General features: G+C 41.0%; 1 protein-coding gene across 1 annotated transcript in view; it reads right to left on the reverse strand.

Moving 5' to 3' along the window:
• Positions 1-21,695, reverse strand: part of LOC310938190 (mediator of RNA polymerase II transcription subunit 13-like) — a gene marked incomplete at its 5' end in the record, with an annotated part of 78,372 nt that overhangs the window by 50,011 nt on the left and 6,666 nt on the right. Inside the window, one exon of the mRNA XM_083902661.1 lies at positions 7,824-8,061. Coding sequence (XP_083758787.1) covers positions 7,824-8,061 — 238 coding nt within the window. The remainder of the gene's footprint in view (positions 1-7,823; positions 8,062-21,695) is intronic.

The following is a 21,695-nucleotide window of genomic DNA, read 5'->3' on the forward strand; positions in this document are numbered from 1 at the left end:
AACTGTATCAGTCCCCATGTGTCACAGAGAATAGAGTGATAGGGTACAGTGCTGCTGGTCTCAGAGCAGCAGAACCAAAATTATGAGGTGTGAAAACTGGGCAAAAGACTAAAGAAAGAGTGGGAGCCCCAGTAGTGTACCCTGGGGAACGCCAGGGCAGACGATGGGCAGTTAAAGTGGAGAATCTCTCTCCAATGTCTCAGTGTGTCAACTGTGATTTAAAAATGGAACACCTGGAACATACCCACAGTGATTTTTTACACATGTATGTGTTTGACAAATGTGCTGAAAGGACAACCACTTGAGATGTAGCATCTTGTTTTCAATTTCAAAAACTCAACAGTGCAGTAAAAACAAACAAAAGAATAAAACTTAATACACAACACTTGGGGTGAATTCCAATTCCTTGCTTAACCCTCAATCTCAAAAATGCGCGCTCCCGCTAGTGCAAGTGCTGTCCCGGTTCTCAGAAAACTTAAGTTGAGGGGCGAGTCTAAGGGCTGTATCGCCCTCAATACTGAGATTTTCCGAGACCACCCTTGGGAGCAAGGGCTACCCAGAATGCATTGTGTGTTTTCACATAACAAAGATGCCGTCGAAAGCAGCAAAACGAGTGCGCTACAGATTAAGTATTTTCTTTGTTAATAGAGATATAAAAATTATGAAAACCATTGTATTATCTTAGTTTATGCCCATGTTATGGATTACTGACGTCATTGCTGCGTAACATTTATTTTTATTTTACGATCTTTTGTCAATATCGTTTTATTTTCAATAAGCCGTGGTGTGCGGTAACTGCCAGCTAAATATGTCCGTAGTTGTGGTATTTGTATGAGTATCATCTTATAACTCACTGACAACCTAATAACGATTGACAAACAGATCGTAATAAATAATAATCGTGACGTAAATGTGTTCTTCCTCTTCTTTTTTGGAGTTGACAGACTGGACGCAGCTTTCGCGTAATTCTGCCCCCCACAGTCTGAAATCGTATCTGCATTTAAGGGGTGTCTCATTTCTAAGTGACAAAATAACCCTCAACACTTGGTTTTGAGGGCCAGTTAAGATTAAGGGTTGAGCTTGAGGGTTATTAAGATAGGAATTGGAATTGGCCCTTGCTAAAAAAACATACAGAAAGAGCGTATTAATCCACCACCGATCAGTTCACCAAATAATGTACAGTATAATATAACTAGTAAGAGGTGCAGTTTATATGTAGAGGGTTATATAGCAATGCCCTCAACAGGTGAAAAGAGGCAGTGGGCCTTAATAAGAGGGGCGGGTTGTTCCACTCGGATGGAGCTTTGAAATTGAAATGCAGGGGCAGCAGTGGATCAGTGGTAGAGTGGGTCGTTGTCCAAATGGAAGGTCGGCACTTCAGTCCCAGGCTCTGTGATCTACACAAGACACTTCAGTTGCTCCTCGAGGCTTTGCCAGTATAGCGTGTGATAGTTGTGATAGGTGTAAGATAACGAGTGGAAGTGCTTTGAGTGGTCATCATTATATAAATATAGGCATTGAACATTTAATTACACATCTCTGTCTAAAAGTTAAATGAAATGGAAATTAGGAAGAGATCAATACCACAAAGATGTAAGAAAACTAACAGAATACGTTTAATAAAACTGAACTTCAATATTTAAGCATTAATTTAATGCTTACAATTTTGATTAGTTGAAATGTCACTTACTAAAGTCATTAAGTTTGTTAATTTGTTGAATTAAAGTCTTAAAATGAAATAATGTTATCAACTCTAACTGCCATTTCTCATTTCAGTCTAATTTGGTCACAAATATGTCATCAATGTTTTGTGCAAAATATTAACTACAAATCATTCACAAAAACGTATGGGTAGAATATATTTGTGTCTATTTTTAAAAACAAAAATAACATGTACTTTGAGTGTTATAGGCTATAATTTGACAACTCTCACGACAGAAACCCCTTAACTTCCAACCAAAGTCTCCGTGTACAGCTGCCCCTTATCCTGCTGCATCGCCCTCACTCAAGCACCACACAGACCTTGAAGCATCTGTTAACACTTCATGTACACTTCAATTATTTATCGGCTCCAACAAGCCGATAAATAATTTACGTCTTGCTTACTTCACAGTTGTCACCGACAAAAAAGCGATAAATGACACTTTGAGTAAAATGCTTTGGTTTTGGTCTGGCAGGTATTTTTCAATAATTGCATCAACATAATTTTAAAAGGCAAATGTGTTGGTATCTAATTAAACTGATGACTCTCGTTTAGAGGAGTGTGCAGTTTCAATCCATGCTTATGAAATGTATTTGTGTTCATTTCACAAGTTCCTGTGTGTGTGTGTGTGTGTGTGTGTGTGTGCTGACATGACGGTCTGAGTGTCTTCCTATGGAAATCTGCTGATGGTATATGTGACACTTCACTAGTGTATCACACGGTTCATATCATGTTTTTATTTGTGTATGAGCTTGGATTTTTGTGTGTGTGTGTACTGTCTGTGTCTGTACAGGACAGCTTGCGTTCATTGCTTGTGTGTTAGTGTGTTGGTGTGTATTCATATTTATGAGTCATGTCCAGAATATGTCACTCTCTCTCCGGCTGTTCATGCAACATGCTGATGACTCAGTCCATTCAGCGCATTAATCCCGTTAGCTCGCAAACACAGTGCTCTACTCAGACTCTGATTTAATATGCTGTATACAGTACATTAGAGGCCCGGCGCCATTAGATTTTAAGAAAGCAAACTACCATGTGTTAAACATCATGTTAAAACACTTGTCGCTGAACCAAAGAAAATATAAGAGAGCGGCGGAGTGCAGTGTAAGAGCAGCAGAGAGGTAACACTAGATCATCTCTGCTCATGCTGCTGGCACCACCTCAAAGGCATGATTTATTTAAACTTTAGCTCTGGCACAATGATTCATCACCTTCTAACAATACCAAGACATTCATGTTCAACACTTTTACACTCCAATCACACAGCGTGATTCATGACTTCACCGCAGTCGCCGTCATACTTCTGCACTCGATCTGTTTTTTCGTTTTTTCCATTCCGTTCCATTTTCCGACAAACATTTCTATGATCATTCTGGAAAAACACAAATCTAGCCCTGTCCGCTCGGTTTCAATGGGCAAATAGGTGCCAGTGAAATGTGAGTTCCCAGGACAGTCAGAGCATTTGTAACTGTGTACAGCAGAGGCTAAGCTACAGCAAATACACACCAGTCACACTCACTACGATCACATGCACTGTTAATCAAACTAAGGCCATAGTCAGACTAAGACAACTTGCAGAGTCCGAGTATACACGCGGAGGAGAACATCTATTTATTGGCCGTCTACGTCTGACTCCACCACTGTAGGTGGCGCTGTATCTCTCTATAAGCTATTGCATATTGAATCAGTTTCCTGTTGACCTTTACGTCACAGAAAAAGAAACGGCGAGATGGATTCTGTATGTTTCGTACCTGCTGTACATGTTAATCACGATGGAGCCTGGCTCTTGTGGTTGCTGTGTGATGATTTTCGGCAAAAGTACTGCAATTTATTGTTGAAATTTTGCCCAGACAGAACCCCACTTCTGACTCCAGTCTGACTAAGCGTATACATGCAAGAGTAGTCTGACTATGAATAGAATTATACAATTTAGACTGGCTTGGACTTATCAAATTGTTGTGTAAATGGACTTTAAACATGCAGCGTAATGTCGCAGTGCTACCACACTGAGAACAAGTTTAATGTGAATCCTAACTGCAGCTAAATAAATACTCTCTCTCAACATTTGAATTGCATTCTAACGGGAGGGAAGTTGTTAAAGGGTTTTCACCAACACTTTGGTTGAGCGACTCGGGAAATGTACGCAGGACATTTCCCGAGTCGCTCAACCAAAGTCTTGGAAGACATTTCCAAGATGTAAGAGTCGCTCAACCAAAGTGTCATTTCCTTTTAAGGCTATATCCTGTACGAGTAAAAACAAAACAAAAACAAAAAAAACACACACACTGCTGGCCCTGATTTCATTTGAAAAACTCCAGGGCTGCATTTTAGTATGGACAAGCAAAAATGCAGATGTGGGAAATCAACTTCCTATTTACAGCAGTATGTGCACATGCTGAGAGTACCTGAATCATCACATGAGTTATGTTTTTAGTTATGTTAAAATGGACGCTTCTTATACAGCACTAAAACACACATGGTACGGCTGTAGTCTAAAAAATCTTTTTTTAAAGTAGCTTTTCACAAATACTTTTATTCACTTTATGGCCGACATTGAATAGTTCAGTTTTTGTAAAAGCTGCCAAATGCTATACTGAAAAAATAATGAATGTAATATAAGTGCAATTAGGTTCAAGGTTAACTTAATATGTGCAAACTCTGCCCACTTTAATATGTTAGTGTTACTGGACTGGACCATACATAATCAGTTTTACTTTTTCAAACTCAGTCTTTTTTATTGTTGTGTAAAGGATGTGAAGCAACATCCTTTTTTTTTTTTTACCATGACACAGCAAATATAGCATCTGAAAATTCATGCTGAAGCTATAATTTAACAATTTGTGATCATTACAGTCATCATATGTGCTGTGAAGAGTCTAATAAATAGAACACATGATTATAAATGTATAAAATGTAAATATAAAGTGCTTCACTGCCATCGGTGCATCTTTCTCTGCGTTCTTTATGCTGTTTTCTTCTCACTCTACGTTTCAATATTTGCCATCAGGAATTTGACACTGCACTGGGACAGGAGGGTTCTGAGTAATCTTCTTCTTTTTTTCTTTTTTTGCTGGAGAATTAATCATTTGTTTTATTACCATCAAAGGGATATGCCAAGTCTTTTATGGGTCAGATATAAGTACAGAACCGTTCCCATCAATATGTGGTCAAGTGGCATCGTAAAATCTATACAGCCTAGTCCAGGAAACAAGGAGAGCGAGGATTTCAAGAAATCTCATGAACAGTCTGACAAGTGAGAGGAGGGGGGGGGGAAAAAAGAGGTGTGACAACATGGCAGCGAGAGAAGCGCTGTAGAGAGAAATCTAACACATAAAACATTCCCACAGTGAATAGAAATTTAGGTGCATATAGCTCTTTAACACTCAGTGAAACAGTGATATTCCCTTTGTGACGTTCCCAGCTTCCAATTGGGAGGAAATCCATCTCAACTTTAATGAAGGATTATTAACTCCTTCTCACACTCTGGGTGCTATTTTCAGCACTTATTAAGAACTGTACTGGGGGGGAACATGTTAGAGTTTGTGTCAGTAAAGAATTCTTATTCTCGTAATTGCAGACAGCATCTGTGTGAGTGTTAGCTTAATCCTCCCTGAAAACTCATAGCTTTGTACCTGGAAAGTATAACTTGAAATTAATACTGATGGATAAAGACATACAACAAGTCAAATGAAGTAAGTAAAAGTGATAATTGTAACTTAACCAGTATCCTGAAACTGCATTTCCATTATTGTCAGGCTTCAGACAACGCATAGATTACAGTTTTCTAACATTTTATAAAGCAATTAATTAAAGGCGCCATATGTAAGAATGTGGCCAAAAACGGTTACTACACTCAAATTCAAAAATTCTGAGGTCCTTCAGGTTTCGGTTTCTCCGTCATTGTAGCTCAGACGTAACTGGCAACCCGCGGTTGCTTGGCAGCTGAGACTCTACTGACTGCAATGATTGGTAGATGGCGGTAGGTGGCGCCACATGCTAAAACATAAACAAGATTTGCGGTCCAAAAAATATATTTTTTAATGTGAATATTTTGGCTGTCCTGTGTTGTTGGTGAGTTCAGTTTGTTATATGAACATTATTCCTGAGTCTCTGTGACATATTAGGAGGATTTTATGGCCAGTTGCTTTAGATTTATTACATAATACACCTTTAATTGTAAAAAAAAAAAAAAAGTACCTTAATTCTGAGCAGCCACACTGGTTCCTTTTAAGTTTATTTTTCAAAAAAATGCTTCTTGTTGCTTTAACTGACAACTTGTCATTGTAAATGTATTACATTTAGACTTGAGAGCAAATATTATATTAACACCTCATTAGCAGAGAACATCTCCATTGTGCAAAATCTTTACACTACAGGAGCACAGGCCCTTCACAATGAATCAATAGCTACAGAATGTAACCAAGTGGACTAAGATTACAGTATTAAACTTTGTGTGCTTCTCTAATGGAGGCGTAATTAATGGTTTTGCCTGTCAATAGCACCTTTGCACATTGGTGAAGTACAGTAATGGTTACATGTCACACTGCTACATACTCTGTACACACACACCACACGGACTTCAAGGTGCCATATGTAAGAATGTGGCCAAAAACGGTTACTACATTCAAATTCAAAATACCGAGCAATTTTAGGTTTCGTTTTCTGATGTAACTGGCAACCCGTGGTTGCTCGGCAGCTGAGACTCTACTGACTGCAATGATTGGTAGACGGCCGGTAGGTGGCGCCACATGCCAAAACATGATTTCAAAACGTAAACAAGATTTGCAGTCTGCTAAATATTTTTTTTAATGCAAATATTTTGTCTGTACTGTTGTTGTTGTTGGTGAGTTCAGTTTGTGATATGAACATTATTCCTGAGCCTCTGTGACATTTTAGGAGGATTTTATGGCCAGTTGCTTTAGATATATTACATAATGCACCTTTAATAGTTAATAAATAATGAGCACCGTAAAATAAAAGCACAAAAAACAACTCAAATAAGACCACGTCATATCAAGCGAATTTAAAATACCATCAGAGCAAACAGTGGAGGGGGTTTCAGAAACATATGAGCTGGAAGAAACGCAGGGGAGAAGTTTATCTCTGCCCGTGTTAATGATGCAGACATATCTCAACGGAGCAGCGCAGTGTATTTTTCTCAAGTGCTCGTGCAGTCGGAATAAAGGACTCTCCCCGACAACAGTGAGAACATCTGCTCAATAGCTACCGCAATGCCTGAAAGGCCTTTTCACATCAAGTCAGCTTTAACAGGTACCTGTAGACTGAAATTCCCACTATCACTTCAACCACTCCATCCAATATTCCTACAGTTTTTTTTTCTTCCCTTCCTCTCGACTGTTGTTCTGTTAAACCCTCTCCCTGTTTCCTGTCGCCCCGAGGCTTAGTCGATATGTTAGACTTCTACACACGTGCGCAGCCAGATAATGCAAATGTTTCTATAAATAGGGACAATAGTGCTGACAGTGGCAGTCTCTCAAGTGAGATATCTCAGTGTAATTTTCACTAACACACACACAAACACGCACACGCTAAATAATGGCAGATCAATCTACACAACACTACATTGTGGGCTTTACCCTATAGTCATAGTCCCGAAAGCAGCGCATAATAAACACTTGGAGTGCAAAGCAAACACATTTATGCTATATGAGGCTCGCATAAAGGTCTGCACACCAAACAGATCAATGTACCTACACAATTTAAACAAACAAGCCTGAATATGCAGACTCTGCTCTATTTTAGACAGCTTAAGTATAACACACGCGCACACACATAAGTATTATGCCTCACTACACAACTCCAGTGCAAATACATGTTTTATATCCAGCTGTAGCACACAACACATATTTCAACCACTTACTCGTACAGTTTTACATAAAATCCGCTAAAACCATATTCCACATAATCATTCCCCAGTCTCGAAAAAATCCAATGCAACATAAAAAGTCTGCCATAAAATTATATTGTCTGTAAAAGCCCTGTAACCTGAACTTTCAGTGTATAAACAGAGGCTGAAGTGAAGACCGATGAAATGGAAAAATAATTGAGATGGATAGAGGAGATTTGCCACACTGGGCCCTTATCGCTCGCTGTTCCTCACCTTCCAGCTCATGATGGATCACATCAGAGAGGTTGGGCTCTTCGCCCCACCAGAAGATCCACAGCTCCTTGGCATCGGGCTTGATTTTGCGCCGCCACACGCACAGCAGGTTGGCCTGCACGCAGCGCATGAAGCTGCGCAGGACCGGGTCGTCCTGGGCCGGGGCCGAGATCACCGGCCCGTACTCCCCGCCACTGCGGAAGCTGTAGCAACGCCATTTAATGCCCGTCAACTCTGCCTGTGGGAGACGAGAGAATGAGAATTAAAACACTGTAGCAGGTAATACGACTGTGGAACGGTACAAACACGATCGATCAACAGAAAATGTATCGTTTTTATAATTAAATTAATGAATAAGTAATTATTCATTTGATTAAGTGAGGATTTTCTCTTTTTATCAGCTCTATAACAATGTAAACTGAATATCTTTGAGTGAACATTTTGTGGATCATTAGTCATGACCATTTACACCATTAATCTTTGTGCGTTTCTAAATAATAATAGTTTTTAAAGAAGCATTTCAACGGTGCAGTTCAGCGTTTTCCTCAAATATCCTTCAGTAAACCATTTATTTATATAACAGTTTTTCATAATATAAATATATATTGAAAAATGAAACGACTCAAATCCATAATATTTGACACAGTGTTAACCACAAAGCACTGCATACAAAGACATTGTGTTTTACATGCAAGAGCTCATCAGACAATGCCGCTACGATCGATACACACATACACTGTCCCATTAAGTCATATTTTCTTCCTGTTTACATGAGTTTGATCCTCGCGTAAACGTCTATAAGCGTGTTAAATGTGTCTCTGCCGTGCCGTTATAACCTTATTTCACTGATGCCGTCACTCAACCACCTCTGTAAAGACACAATAAAGTGTGTGTGTAACTCTCGCCGAGAGAAGAGGTGGAGAGCCACAGCGAGACATAAAGGATGGCCTTGAGTGAAACACGGAGAATGAAGTACTACGGGGAGAGACAGCATTGAAATATAGGAGGGAGCTACAAAGAGCGAGCGAGACATGAGCAGAGGAAATGGGGTCGGGTTCAGTGGCTGGATTCCAGCCCAGCAACTGACTTCTCCTTCGTTTAATCTGATGGGATGAAAGGTGTTTATGTTGCCTAGGGCAGACTTGGGCGTGGAGCCTGTGTGCCTACGACACATTCAGTGACGAGCCGCAGAAAGGTAAACTACTGTGACTCCAGCAGAAAGGGAGACGGCAAACATTCAAAAACGTGCAATGAAAACATCAGCGACACGGCGATGCTCGTGTAGTATATTCTATGTCTCGGAAACCTTTCAGTGTTTGTTTGTGTCCAACTATTTGGCAGACAAAGCCATGAGCAGAGGGTGGTATAGAGGAGGGAGCAGGGGTCATGGTGCATCACATCACACGTCCCTCCTATACTGCATTCACCCAGTTATGAGAGTCATGTTTGGGACGCTGACCCCCGACACAGAAGATGCAGAGGTCAGACTACACACAACCTCTTGGTCTGTTATAATGGCCACTAAGTCATAAATAAATTCTTACTGTGACATTATCATGTTTGCTTTGTTGGGTCGTAGAAGGCAGAAGACCTCATGACCTTCTTTGAGGAGGTCATGAGGCACCTACCCACCTTCTTTGGAATCCAAAGAATCCAAAAAAAATACATCCGATGCACTCTGATATAGTGAAGGATTTTAAAAATACTTTACTAATACATGGATATCTTTCTCGGGCTGAGTTATGCAGTGAAAATATAGTTAATTGTGACTTTTCTGACAGCTAATAGCGATTGTGATTTTATTTGCGATGTTATTTCTAAGTTGACACAGTAACAGATCAAAAACACGACGGAGCATTATGACTTAAGACGCTATCGATGTTTTTGACTGCTCTAAATTCTAACGCATGGTTGACAACTTTAAGACACTGCTGTGCAATTTCAGTCGTTTAACGACAATAAAGTTAAAGAAGATAAGAACTGCTTTTCAACATTGCTTTTAAAGCGTAGCTCAATATATGACATGATAATATATGACATGATATATAAACCGCAGGTCACACGTGCTCATTTTTCAGTCTTTGCGATTTACTAATTGTTTCAAATTCCAATTTCAATTTGACAACTTTGTTTCCGCCCGAGTAGGGATGTCACGGTTAACGGTGTAACCGTAAACCGCGATAACATTTTTGACGATAATAATTACCGTCTTCGTTTCAAAAAAAAAATATTATCTCGGTGAATAACCGCGCCCGCGGTGTAGGCACCGTGAGCCTTTCCAGCGTCTCCGTCTGCTGAAGTTGCCGTGCAGGCGCACTCTGTGTAGCCTACAACCTGATGTTCAAACTTTATCGAAGCTGGAATCATGGCCGAAAGGAGGAGACGATAAAACTCACCCATAACAGTACAGCGCGGTGCTGGCGTCACGTCATCATCTCAGACAACTACCGTGTGTGTGTCCTGCTCTCTTTCAGCCGCTGAATAATCCACCTGTTTGTTGTTTTTGTGACGATGAAGTCTGCTAACACGTTAGCATAAAGATCGCTAGCTTAAAATGCTAACAGTCCACACACCAACAGTCTCTGAGCTTTCGCTGTTCATTGTGAAGATGTTCAGCCACAGACAATTAGTGTCATGTTCTCCTTGCCTTCCTTTGTCAAACAAAGCTTTTGTCGATGACTGCTTTGATGATTATCACGCTTTAATTTCGCACACACACATAAGCACAGGAAAGTTCTATGCACTATCTCTCCACTTTCTCTCGCTCTATCTGCGTGCATATTAATTAGCCATGTGTATTCTCCGTGATCGTCAGCTGATTGGCTGAAAAAGCAACCAAAATAAAAATGCATGGCTTTTAGGACTATCAATGCTTTCTGAACATATTCACACACTTTTTAAAAAATACCACGATAATACCGAAAACCGCGATCATTTTGGTCACAATAACCGCGAGGTTCAATTTTCATACCGTGACACCCCTACGCCCGAGTCGTCTTTCAACTGGAAGGTCGAGGGTTTGATTCCCGGGCTTCGATGTGTCCCTGGGCAAGACATTTAAGGGCCGTGCCCACATTGTGTGAATGGGTATGAAAGATGTGTTCAAAGCAGCTTTGAGTGGTCATCAAGAATAGGGATGGAGCTTTTGTCTGCCGATACCGATATCAGTCCCATATCAGTAATTCTAGACATTAAAACGAAAAAAAAAATTCTCGCAAACATACTTCTTTCTTTCTTAAAGGTGCTTTATGTAATAAATCTAAAGCAACTGGCCATAAAATCCTCCTAATATGTCACAGAGACTCAGGAATAATGTTCATATAACAAACTGAACTCACCAACAACAACAGTACAGCCAAAATATTTGCATTAAAACAAATATTTTGCAGACTGCAAATCATGTTTATGTTTTGAAATCATGTTTTGGCATGTGGCGCCACCTACCGCCGTCTACCGATCATTGCAGTCAGTAAAGTCTCAGCTGCCGAGCAACCACGGGTTGCCAGTTACGTCAGAAAACAAAACCTAAAAGACCTCGGTATTTTTAATTTGAATGTAGTAACCGTTTATGGTCACATACTTACATATGGCGCCTTTAAAGAAGAAATAAAGAGCTTACAACATTACTCTAAAATGCTGTTACAGATTTGTATTTACATTTTTACAGTCATAGTACATAGTGAAGCAAACGATATATAGGATTTTTGGATTGGATTGGATTTTACATTTGATTTTGACCAATATCAGCCAGATACTGACAGTAAGTATCATTGGGAAGCAGGTGCCAAAAATAGTCTTATCAATTGATTGGATCCCATGGTTGACCATCATATTTTTACATGAAGAAATGAGGAGCAGTAGCTGCTGGCAGAAAATCAAAGCCTGAAGAGTCTTTGGGGTGAACAAAGAAAAAGGAGGTTCCACCACTCTGGTGACGGTAGAAAGAGGTGACAAGGACGTATGTGCGTGTGTGTGCATGGAAGTGTAGCAGGAATGTGTCCTCGTCAGAACGACGAACGAGGCCAAACGCAAACATGTACACTGCACAGTGATGCAGCATCTTATGAGCGAGTGCACTCTGATGTATGAGCATGACCCCAGGAACATCCAGGCTACACAACGCAGCCATAATTACAAGCGCGCACACGCACACACACACACACACACACACACACACACACAGCGCGTGTGCAATGGGAGATATAAACATTGGTGCTGTGATAAGCCGAGCCCTAAAATTAGCCATGACAAGGTCAAGGATGCCGTTTCTCCCAAAGCAAAGAGGAAGACATCTGCTTGCACTGCCTCGTCACTTCCAGTCAATGTCAAAAGTTCCTTCGGTGTTTGACACAGCTGTCTGCTGCTACTGAATCGGGAGCAGAGAGGAGGAGATGAGGAGGATACAGTGTCAGTAAATGTATTCACAATGAAGGCATTCCAGTTATTTGCTTTAAAATGCCACACACGTGCTTTCTGGAGAACTAGTTTTTCTGCTTTTGGACATTTAGTTCAGCTACATGCAAACATCAGCATTCTATAATTGGCATTAAGATTAAAAAAAAGGATGACACGTGTTGCATGATCCTGAAAACAACATCAGTATGCAAAGAAAGTCCTTGTCTGTCCACATACTATTGTTAGATTTAAAATCAGAACACATAACAGACACATTTGAAAACAACTCCGGCTGCAAATATATCGTTCCGTCGAGTCAGTTTCAAACATTTAGAAGGCGAAACATATTTATGAGTGCAGGTAAAGTGTTTTAGTGCCCGAAATATGGCCTGAGATAAAATACTGTATGTCTCCGACAACCAGCTGTATTTTCTGGCGACATAATGCACTCAAGCTGTGTTTCCCAAACGTTTTTATATGGAACCCAGTTTTAAAAGGCGCCAAAGTGACCAAAATATAAATTGTGACCAGAGTCAAAATTGGGCGTATAATTTTATCTGGAAGACATTTCCAAGATGTAAGTTTGACACACGAATCACAACTACATTTTATGCACTTGTTATTGAAAACGTGCACACACATAAATCTTGAAGGGGAAAATTTAGCTCATTTAATTGGTATCAACCCCACCCAAAAAAATCCACTGCGGCCCATGTGTGCGTCCCAGCCCAGTGTGTGTTTTTTTTGTTTTTTTTCTTGAAACACATCAGGTGCAGCGAGAAAAAAAGGCACTGACACAACACCCTGCTGAACCCTTGTGGTGGATTTAGCTCACATGCTCGCAGGGCAGATCCCGAAGCATGTCTGCACACACGCAACGATGCGAAGATTTAAAAAAAAAAAAGAAATGCTCCCCAAAAATTTGCACGTACATCGCATCCACCAGGAGGCTGATATAATTTCGAGCTTATGACAGATAACTTCTCAGTGATGACACCTTAGCAGTTGTCCTTGCCCTGCGTGTGCACATGCATCCATATTTATGGGTGTGCGCATTTTATTATTGTGTGTGTGTGCCTCTTTATTGGGGCTACACGTCTGCACCTGCAATTTCTCAGCTCTATCACTATCTGCCTTCCGAGGTCAAATTTATATCACATCAATAACAAACAGCCAATTATCATATTTAACCCTGAGTGCCGCAGGTGCACCAAAGGTAAATTGCCTTTATAATAATACACAACTCCTTCAATGGATGTCCTGGGTGTGTGTTTATAGGTCACATCTTCAGGTTTTAATGTGTTACAGAATCTTTTTTATGTGTTGTTGAGTCAAAGTTATGGTGTATTTTATATTGCATATTATTTTCTTGAAAACCACGAACGATAATTGTGCAGAAGTCACAAAAATGACCGTTTTTATTTCATTTTTGTTCATTAAGACATCACGTCATCAGAGTGCTGAAAAAAAGTAAATAAGACACTCTTATATTGCACATTCTTATAGCCTCTGTATATATGATTTAACATAGTAATGGAAAACAGCAGCCGAAATACAATGTGTTTTAAGGGTTAAATGAATGTTAATTATTAAGTGTTAATTAAATAGCTTGATTAACAGAAGGAGCTAAAAGTATCAGGTGCTTTTATGTGACAAATGCCCAAATAAAAGCATGTTAAACCAGGATAATGGTGCATTTGGTGGTAAATATGTACATTTCCCAGATAAAGGGCAGAGCAAATACGTATCCAGCAGAAAGTTCCCCGTCAACACAAAAGAGTAAATCAACGATTATTCTAGGCTGCAGCCTCAGTCTATTTTAAAAACTACCACGGGGGGTAAAAAGGCAAAGGGGTCAAGGGAAAGACGGTGGATTTTGTTTCTCTGTCAATAAACCTGGTGCTTCTCCGAGTCCCTTGTTCTGGAGGTTGGCCGCTTCAATTTCTGATTGAGTGCAGGACCAGAAACAAAAGTTTTTCCTTCCATTGCTGAGACCGACCAAAGCGTTGACCTTACCCTCACCTCTATTATCTTTCTCGTCTCCACTCTCTGTCTCATCTCTCAGTGCTCTCACTGTCAGGGATGCCTATTGAATACACCCAGGACTATCTCGTACACTCGCTCACTCTCTCTTCCTCACTCATTTTTTATTCCACTCTTTATGTCTTCTTGTCTAGTAAACAGAGAAGAAATAATGGCTAACCATATGTTTCCAGAATTGTTTTGTGCCAGCACAGAGGATGTGGAAGATTGCCCCCTTTTTCACATATTCCATTAAAATCCCTCTTTTCAGCCGGCATTTAAAAAAAATATGTGCTCCTCTCACGGCGGATTGATTTGCTGTATTATTGAAAATTGATTAAAAAACACTTGAATGTAAAACAAAGAGTTGGAACATCGCCCCTATGAATTTATAGTACGCTGGGCACCGGCTCTGTATCCCAACCAAAAGGTCAACCTCAGGACACCAGACATGTGCTTGCAATCAAAAGGAAATATGGAAGTCAGAGTATTAATCTTTAGCAGACGCGTCTCAAAACAAACACCAGAAGATAACATCCAACCCCAATGTGATAAACGCACAGAAGAGGATCCCATTTCCTGGGATTGAAAATGCTTGCCATATACAGCAAGTCCAACAGACAGACACATACATACACAGTGTACATGCTCTATGTTTGTAAAAAAAAGCCCAGGAGCGTTACAATGCAGCGGAAACCTCCATTACTTAGATAACACGACTGAGAGGGAAACACTTGACATGCACTCAGCAGACTGAAAATATTTTTCTCCTCCTGCTCTTTCTCAAAAACTTTTGAATGGACCTTTTGAACCTCCCAGCATGCAGCTGAAGGCATGTTTGTGTTGTGCTTCTATGTTGGAAAAACACACACACACACACACATACACAGCGTCTGGTTTCCATCACTTCACAGGACATTACAATGACTTACATTCATTTCCCGGAGACTTTCTCCAACCTTAACCATAACAACTACTACTGGCCTAACCTATACAACATGTTTTCATTGATTTTTGTCCCCATAAGGAAGACAAATCCCATAAAATGGCTGTTTAAACAGATTTAGGTCCCCTCAACATGAGTAAAACACACACACACACACACACACCTCTATGTCCTATTTCCAAACATGAACTCAGACATTGCTTGGCTACTGTCAGATGCCAGAAGAGAAATGTATGCATATTTTCATGTTCACAATCAATAACATTTATCTGTCCAACCATGGAGGGATAGGCGCGGTCACACCCTGGACAGTTCGCCAGTCCATCGCAGGGCCACATATAGAGACAAACAACCAACCACTCTCACACCTACGGTCAATTCAGAGTGTCCAATTGACCTGAAGCCCAATTTATACTCCTGCGTAAAGTGCTCTGCTTAGGTCACGCAGCCTCCGACTGCACAAAAAATAAGTGTCCGTCACTCCGTCAAGGGACAACGGAAACGGCAAGAGCTGTGATTGGTCCTCAGGACAGGCCGAGATAAAGCTGGTCTGTGCCGGCTCACAGTGCGCACCGAGCGTCCACAGAGGCGGAGCTGATTACCGCCAACAATATCGCTGCCAAACTATAAATATACGTCATATCTTAACACACACAGCACATGTTTAGACTCTAAATGGCCAATTTCTCGCCTCAAATTATCTCAAAACTGCGTTCCGTGACACAGAAAAGCGAGAAACGGCCACTGACGGAGAAGTATGAAGGCTCAAGGTGTCTCCGTGGATACGCAGTCGGATAACGCATTACGCAGTCGGAGAAGTATAATGTGGCCTTAATTCCCATATTATAGAATATGCAAACTCCGTGCAGAAAGGCCCTCGTTCTGACCGGGTCTCTGTGTCTGACCGTGTGGCCCCCGAAATAATATTTATGCAGGAAGAAAAAACAAAAAAAAGAAACAATATTTAATCTAGTTGTATAATTCCTTTATCAGGATTACAGCTGATGTGAACACTCAATCGTCTAATTGACTTGATGCCTGGTGCTCTACGAGAGCTGATATATATATATATATATATATATATATATATATATATATAAAGCTCTATATGAGAGGGATTCCACTTCTTTAGGAATCTAACAACATTGTAAGAGGCTTGCAGCCTGATCGTCTCACAAAGGAGGCACTTAAAGCAACTGAGAGAGAGAGAGAGAGAGAGAGAGAGAGAGAGAGATAGCTTGTATCAGCAGTTTTACCTACTCTGGCACAAGCGAAACACTTACTCTGTCAGAGTGGCATATAGCTTCCTCATCAACGTCAAATCTGTTTAGACTCTTGACAATCTGCCAATAGTTTGGGTTGTGCTCAGATCGCACTGCGATCCCTTTGAGTCTCAAGATACCGCTAAAATTCATCGGACACGTATACTAGAATCTGTTCTTTATATTATTTGTGATAAGAATCTTTTTAAATACACTCATGCAGGAAATAAATAAATGAACATCTTATCAGGCATTTATCTCATTGATATCAGCCTCAACGTTTACTGTTCGCTGTGCCACAGCCGTACTAGAAGTGAATATGGTAAAAATGAACCTAGTTTTTATTCGATTTATAACAACAGTTAACCTTTTTCTGAACACGTAATGGTCTCATTCGCTAGTTTCAAGTCCTCTTCAGTAGAACATGATAATAATAGAACACAATGTTGTTCCCATTTAGAGGAAAATACAGAACACACATGTGGACAAGAGTGTGACTGCCAGCTGTTCTCGTCAATACAAGTTTTGTTGCAGGTGACGTCGCTGTACCACCTGCCAAATTGTGATTCTGGAAGCTTGAATTCAAATTCTTATGAGTGACGCCACGGCCGGTTGCCACTGGGTATCAACAGCAGATCAGTTTACATAAATTATTAACTTGTACTTAAGCTACAAGCTAGGCAGCATGATAGAAAATAATGGAAATATGGACTGGACTGTTTAAAAAAAAAAGTGAGTGTGTGTTGCTCTGCTGTAAATGGATACAGTACCAGTTGCTATACTCTGTTACGTTTCTATCCAAGTAGCTGCTCAGCAGGTGTCGGCCACAGCATTAAACCACACTAGATGTTACCACAGTAACCATGGTAGCACCAAATCAACCATGAGTGAAATACTACTTTAATGGGCTCTTCCTTGAACGCATCAGAGCAGCAACGGTGAAGCAGTTTGATGAAAAATCAAGCGTGAGAAAGAATTATAGACAAAGACAACGCACACTGCAGGTCGGTTGGCTGTGCTTCTAAGTCATGCAGTCACCAGTTAGAGGAGCCAGTGGCAGAAATCAGAACAGGCAACAACTCCCCCTTCATCAATTAACCCACCGAAATCAAATTAACCCACAAGGAGTCATGCTCCCCTCTGGCATTTTACACCACAAATGAAGAGCGATGCACATTACTGCACTTGTGAGGGAGCAAGAGCGACACAAAAGCACTAAACAGGTGTAGAGAGAAGGCCTCTGGGGCTGCAGACACTAAACAGATGCTTTTTCCCTGCCTTCTGCTGCCACCTTTACGTCCCTACAAAACAAGGGACCGTCATTTGATCTGTGTTCTGCTGTAGCATCCAGCCCTGGGAGGTGAGCAAGCCAAGCGACCTAATTAGAGCAGCGAGAGTCCCCAGGGCTGAGTGACGGATAGACCTGCCAATCACACCACAGAAAGCCTCCATCAAGCCATGACTTCTCACCTGACACAAAGAGAGGCATGAGGCGGGAGACAACAGCAGCGGTAGACCAATAAGAGCAGTGAGACATCGTGTACAGTCACAACGCCACATATATATGTATAAAAAAAAAATAAGCAGACGAGATCCCCGGCAATTTGGCAAATAAAACAACACAAAGCTGCAGCGTCAGGTTGCTCTTACAGCATTAAGGGACAAGCCACAGCAGTGGCCCTGCTTAGCCTAAATTATTAACATGCAAATAAATAAAACACTCTCTGCTTTACGAGTGTCTCTGATGTAATTTAATTAAACTGTGAAAACCCACAGGGGAGGAGAAACGAGAGAGACACAGACAAAGACAGAAAAAAACCCAAGAATCACAAAGAAAACAGAAAAACAGAGTGTGAAGTAAAAAACAGTTGCTAGGCAACATACAACATCTGTTGGAATTCAGGAGGGTATTCAATATTTTTTTTGAGATTTCTGTCTCCGGGGGTTGGAATGGAAACATAACATTTCGAGCAGTTTCTGATTTCCCTACTCTAGAATCAGCGTAGGCCAACTTTAAGTCTGTGCCTCCAAAGGCCGTCTGTCCTGCATGAGCTCCATTAGTCGCTGCACAGCTGGAACTCATCAGTTCAAATTTGGCTTACGGTATTATCAAGGGTGTCATGCTTGCGTCAGAAAACAAAAAGTACTGGGGTTACCAGACGCTCGGAGTTTTCATTGCCCGATTTATCAACCCGTGTTAGATCAGTGCTTGAGAACACAAGACAGTGTAGTCCTTAAACCGATCATAATTGTCCTAGGCGCTGCCAAGCCCAGAAGGCAGCAAAAACGCTGCTATACAATAGTGTCCAAAGGGGGACAACAACTTGGTTTTATGGCACGTTTACACATGGGAAGGCAAATAGATCATTCCATGCAAAGAAAAACCAGATAGGAATAATAAAACCACTTTGCTGAGTGTGTGATTGAAGAAATATTGCCACTGCCAACATGAAGGTCGCTTTTCCACTATACAGTTGTAGCACGGCTACACACGGCCTTGGGTAATTTTCCATTACTATAGTTCCTCCTCAATGTGAATCATTAGTATCAGGTAATTCAAAAGATTAGACCAGTGCTTCCTACACCAGAACACAGACTCTGTCTGACTCAGTCAATGGACTAAAATCCGGTGGAACGGGTTCTGATTTGGCTCACGATCGTCTGGTTTCGACTCCTCTGTTTAATATTGAGATTTAAAGATTAACGCTTTTAATGTTTTCAGGATTTTTTCGTCTTTTTAACCGATCCGCAGTTCCGGCATTGTTTGGTTTGATCCCTGCGGCGAACGTCGCGCTCACGACTCTCCCAGTGACGACACACTCTGACCAATCGGTAGCCTGCAGTCTGTCCACGTCACGTTTAGCATCGGCTCAGCTCAGCTTGTAACCTCCCTCCACTCCTCACTCCCGACTCCACTGGTGGCAAAAAATAACTCGTCTCTGGGAAACTGAGCCTAATGCTCACTTCATTTAAAGCATCACTAAACATTGTCCTTGGGAGTTAATGGTCTCAGTTGATAGTTTCAGGTCTTGTTTAAATGGCACATGATGTCACTTTTGTAAATGATGCTCCCACTTGCAGGATAATTGTGCAGGTGATGTCTGTGAAAGTGCAGGATTGAAAAAGTGACATCACAAATCACAAATTTGAGACAACAGAAGTTAGTTTTGGAACTCTGTCCCTTTTTAAACACTAAACAGGAAACAGTGACTTTTGGAAATAATGACACAGTTTCCTTATTTTACTATGATCTTTTCAGCTGGGGCCACAAAGTTCAGTTTAAATCCTAATGGACTGTGCTCATCTGTTTTCTCTGAAAACACCATTTTAAGATCACTACATAGCCGTAGCCATAAACCTGCAGTCTACTCACTCATGAGATGACCAGAAGCAGCATTGCCGTACTTGCTGAGCTGCTGTGCTGAGAGAATGATTTGAATGTTATTAAAAAATTAATCAGTGCAGTCGCTGTACAATTAGCACTGCATGGTGGCTTGCAGAAATGCTTACAAGTACTTAATAGTCTGATTGTTCCTGAAATTGGGCAAATGGAGCATAAGCTTCTTTGGGGAAAATATCTAATTTGGCTTGTAATTTCCTACATTGATTTTTTTTTTCCCCCACTGGGATGTTATTTCAGATAAAATGACAACGCCACATAAGTCAGCATGGCTTTTTTTTTCCATGTGTCATTAAATATGAGCTAATCTACAAAGAAGGAGTGGAAAGCAGCAACACTGCATGTGTACATGTCGGACACAGGTAAGAGCACTATAGGTCACACCTGAACAGGTTTCAACCTGCAACTCACCTGGCTGCCGTGTGTAATCTAATGTTTGCTTTCAAACTAGGAGTGGCAGCCAATCAGAGCTATGACACCACGAGACGTCCTCTGCTCTTCTTACACATTCAGCACGCACATGTCACACAGTTTCACTGTACGTAATCCCACTGACTTCTCTCCTGCACATTCACTCTTTAGAACAAATACAATAGTATTCACTATATCAAAACTTTTGTTTCTAGCAATTTCCTAGCAAAAAACTGGAAGGGCGATTGAGCTGTAGACATTTTAATCTGAAAAATCATGGGTGTCTGCCTAATTCTCGATGAGAGACAATGCTGTTTGGCAGCACGGGAAGAATCAATGCGCCACAAACGCCTGTGAATCAACAGTCTGCACATAATGTGCTTGTTCTCATCAAGTGCCCGTCTGATTGGTCACAGATAATCCCGCAATGGAACACGAACACATGATAATTAGAATTTGCAACAGCACAGCAGACGACATTACCGTTTCCCCCTCTCTCCCTCGGTTTTTGCATCTCTAAAAGACACCCTTTAACCTAAGTGTGCTCTAACTGCAATTGAATCCCAGCCAACCATGATATTGGCAAAGCAGTCTGGCTCGCAGAGAAATATTTGCCCAGTTACAAGTGAGGCAATATCTTCCTTAGAGGAAATTCTCTTTGTCATGGTGTCTGCAGTCAGGTGAAAAGGAGGCAAACTGTTCTCCCCCCCGGGGTGAAGCCAGGGGCTCCCCGGGGATGACACATGGACCTGCAGCATCACCGAGTGCAGTTTTGTTTGCAACCTGTCACTGGATTCACCAACCAGACAGAGAGCTGCAGAGTTTGAGTCAGCATCCAGGGCAATACACACATCTCTGAACACAGATGGTGAGGAAGTGGTGTTAATCTACGGGGGGGAAAAAACTCACCCTCCTCATTATCAAAACACTGTCAGCTGTCGGTCACTTTATTTTTTTAAGATTTTATTCAATCTGCTGAATCTCCAGGTTTTTTAGCAGTAGCATCCACTCCTGAATTTTTTTTCTTTATGGGTGCCTCTTGGCATTTTCCGCCGTAATCCAACTTGTTGCTGACATCTTATGCTGGTGCAATGCTGTTGTGCTTCCTCCTTGTCAGTCTTCCTGTGTGCAGCATGGGGATTTCACTGACACGAGATTTAAACCACTGCTATACTGAGAAATACAGAGAGCTGCACGGAGCTTAATCAGTGTTTGTGCGAATGCTTTGGGCAATGGTTTGAATCTAACGGACATTCATTATTCAAAGTTATGCACCAGAGCTTTAAGTACTGAGCCATACATTTTTAAGGGAAACCTCAAATTACAGAGGGAGAAATTGTACGTTTTATTCCACGACGTTCATTCACCAGCTACTTGCACACAGATGAATGTCCATTAATATCCCAGCTAACTAGTGAACTCTCTAACTATCGCAA

The sequence above is a fragment of the Microchirus variegatus genome, assembly GCF_963457635.1.
Source record: "Microchirus variegatus genome assembly, chromosome: 16".
NCBI classification, from domain to species: domain Eukaryota; kingdom Metazoa; phylum Chordata; class Actinopteri; order Pleuronectiformes; family Soleidae; genus Microchirus; species Microchirus variegatus.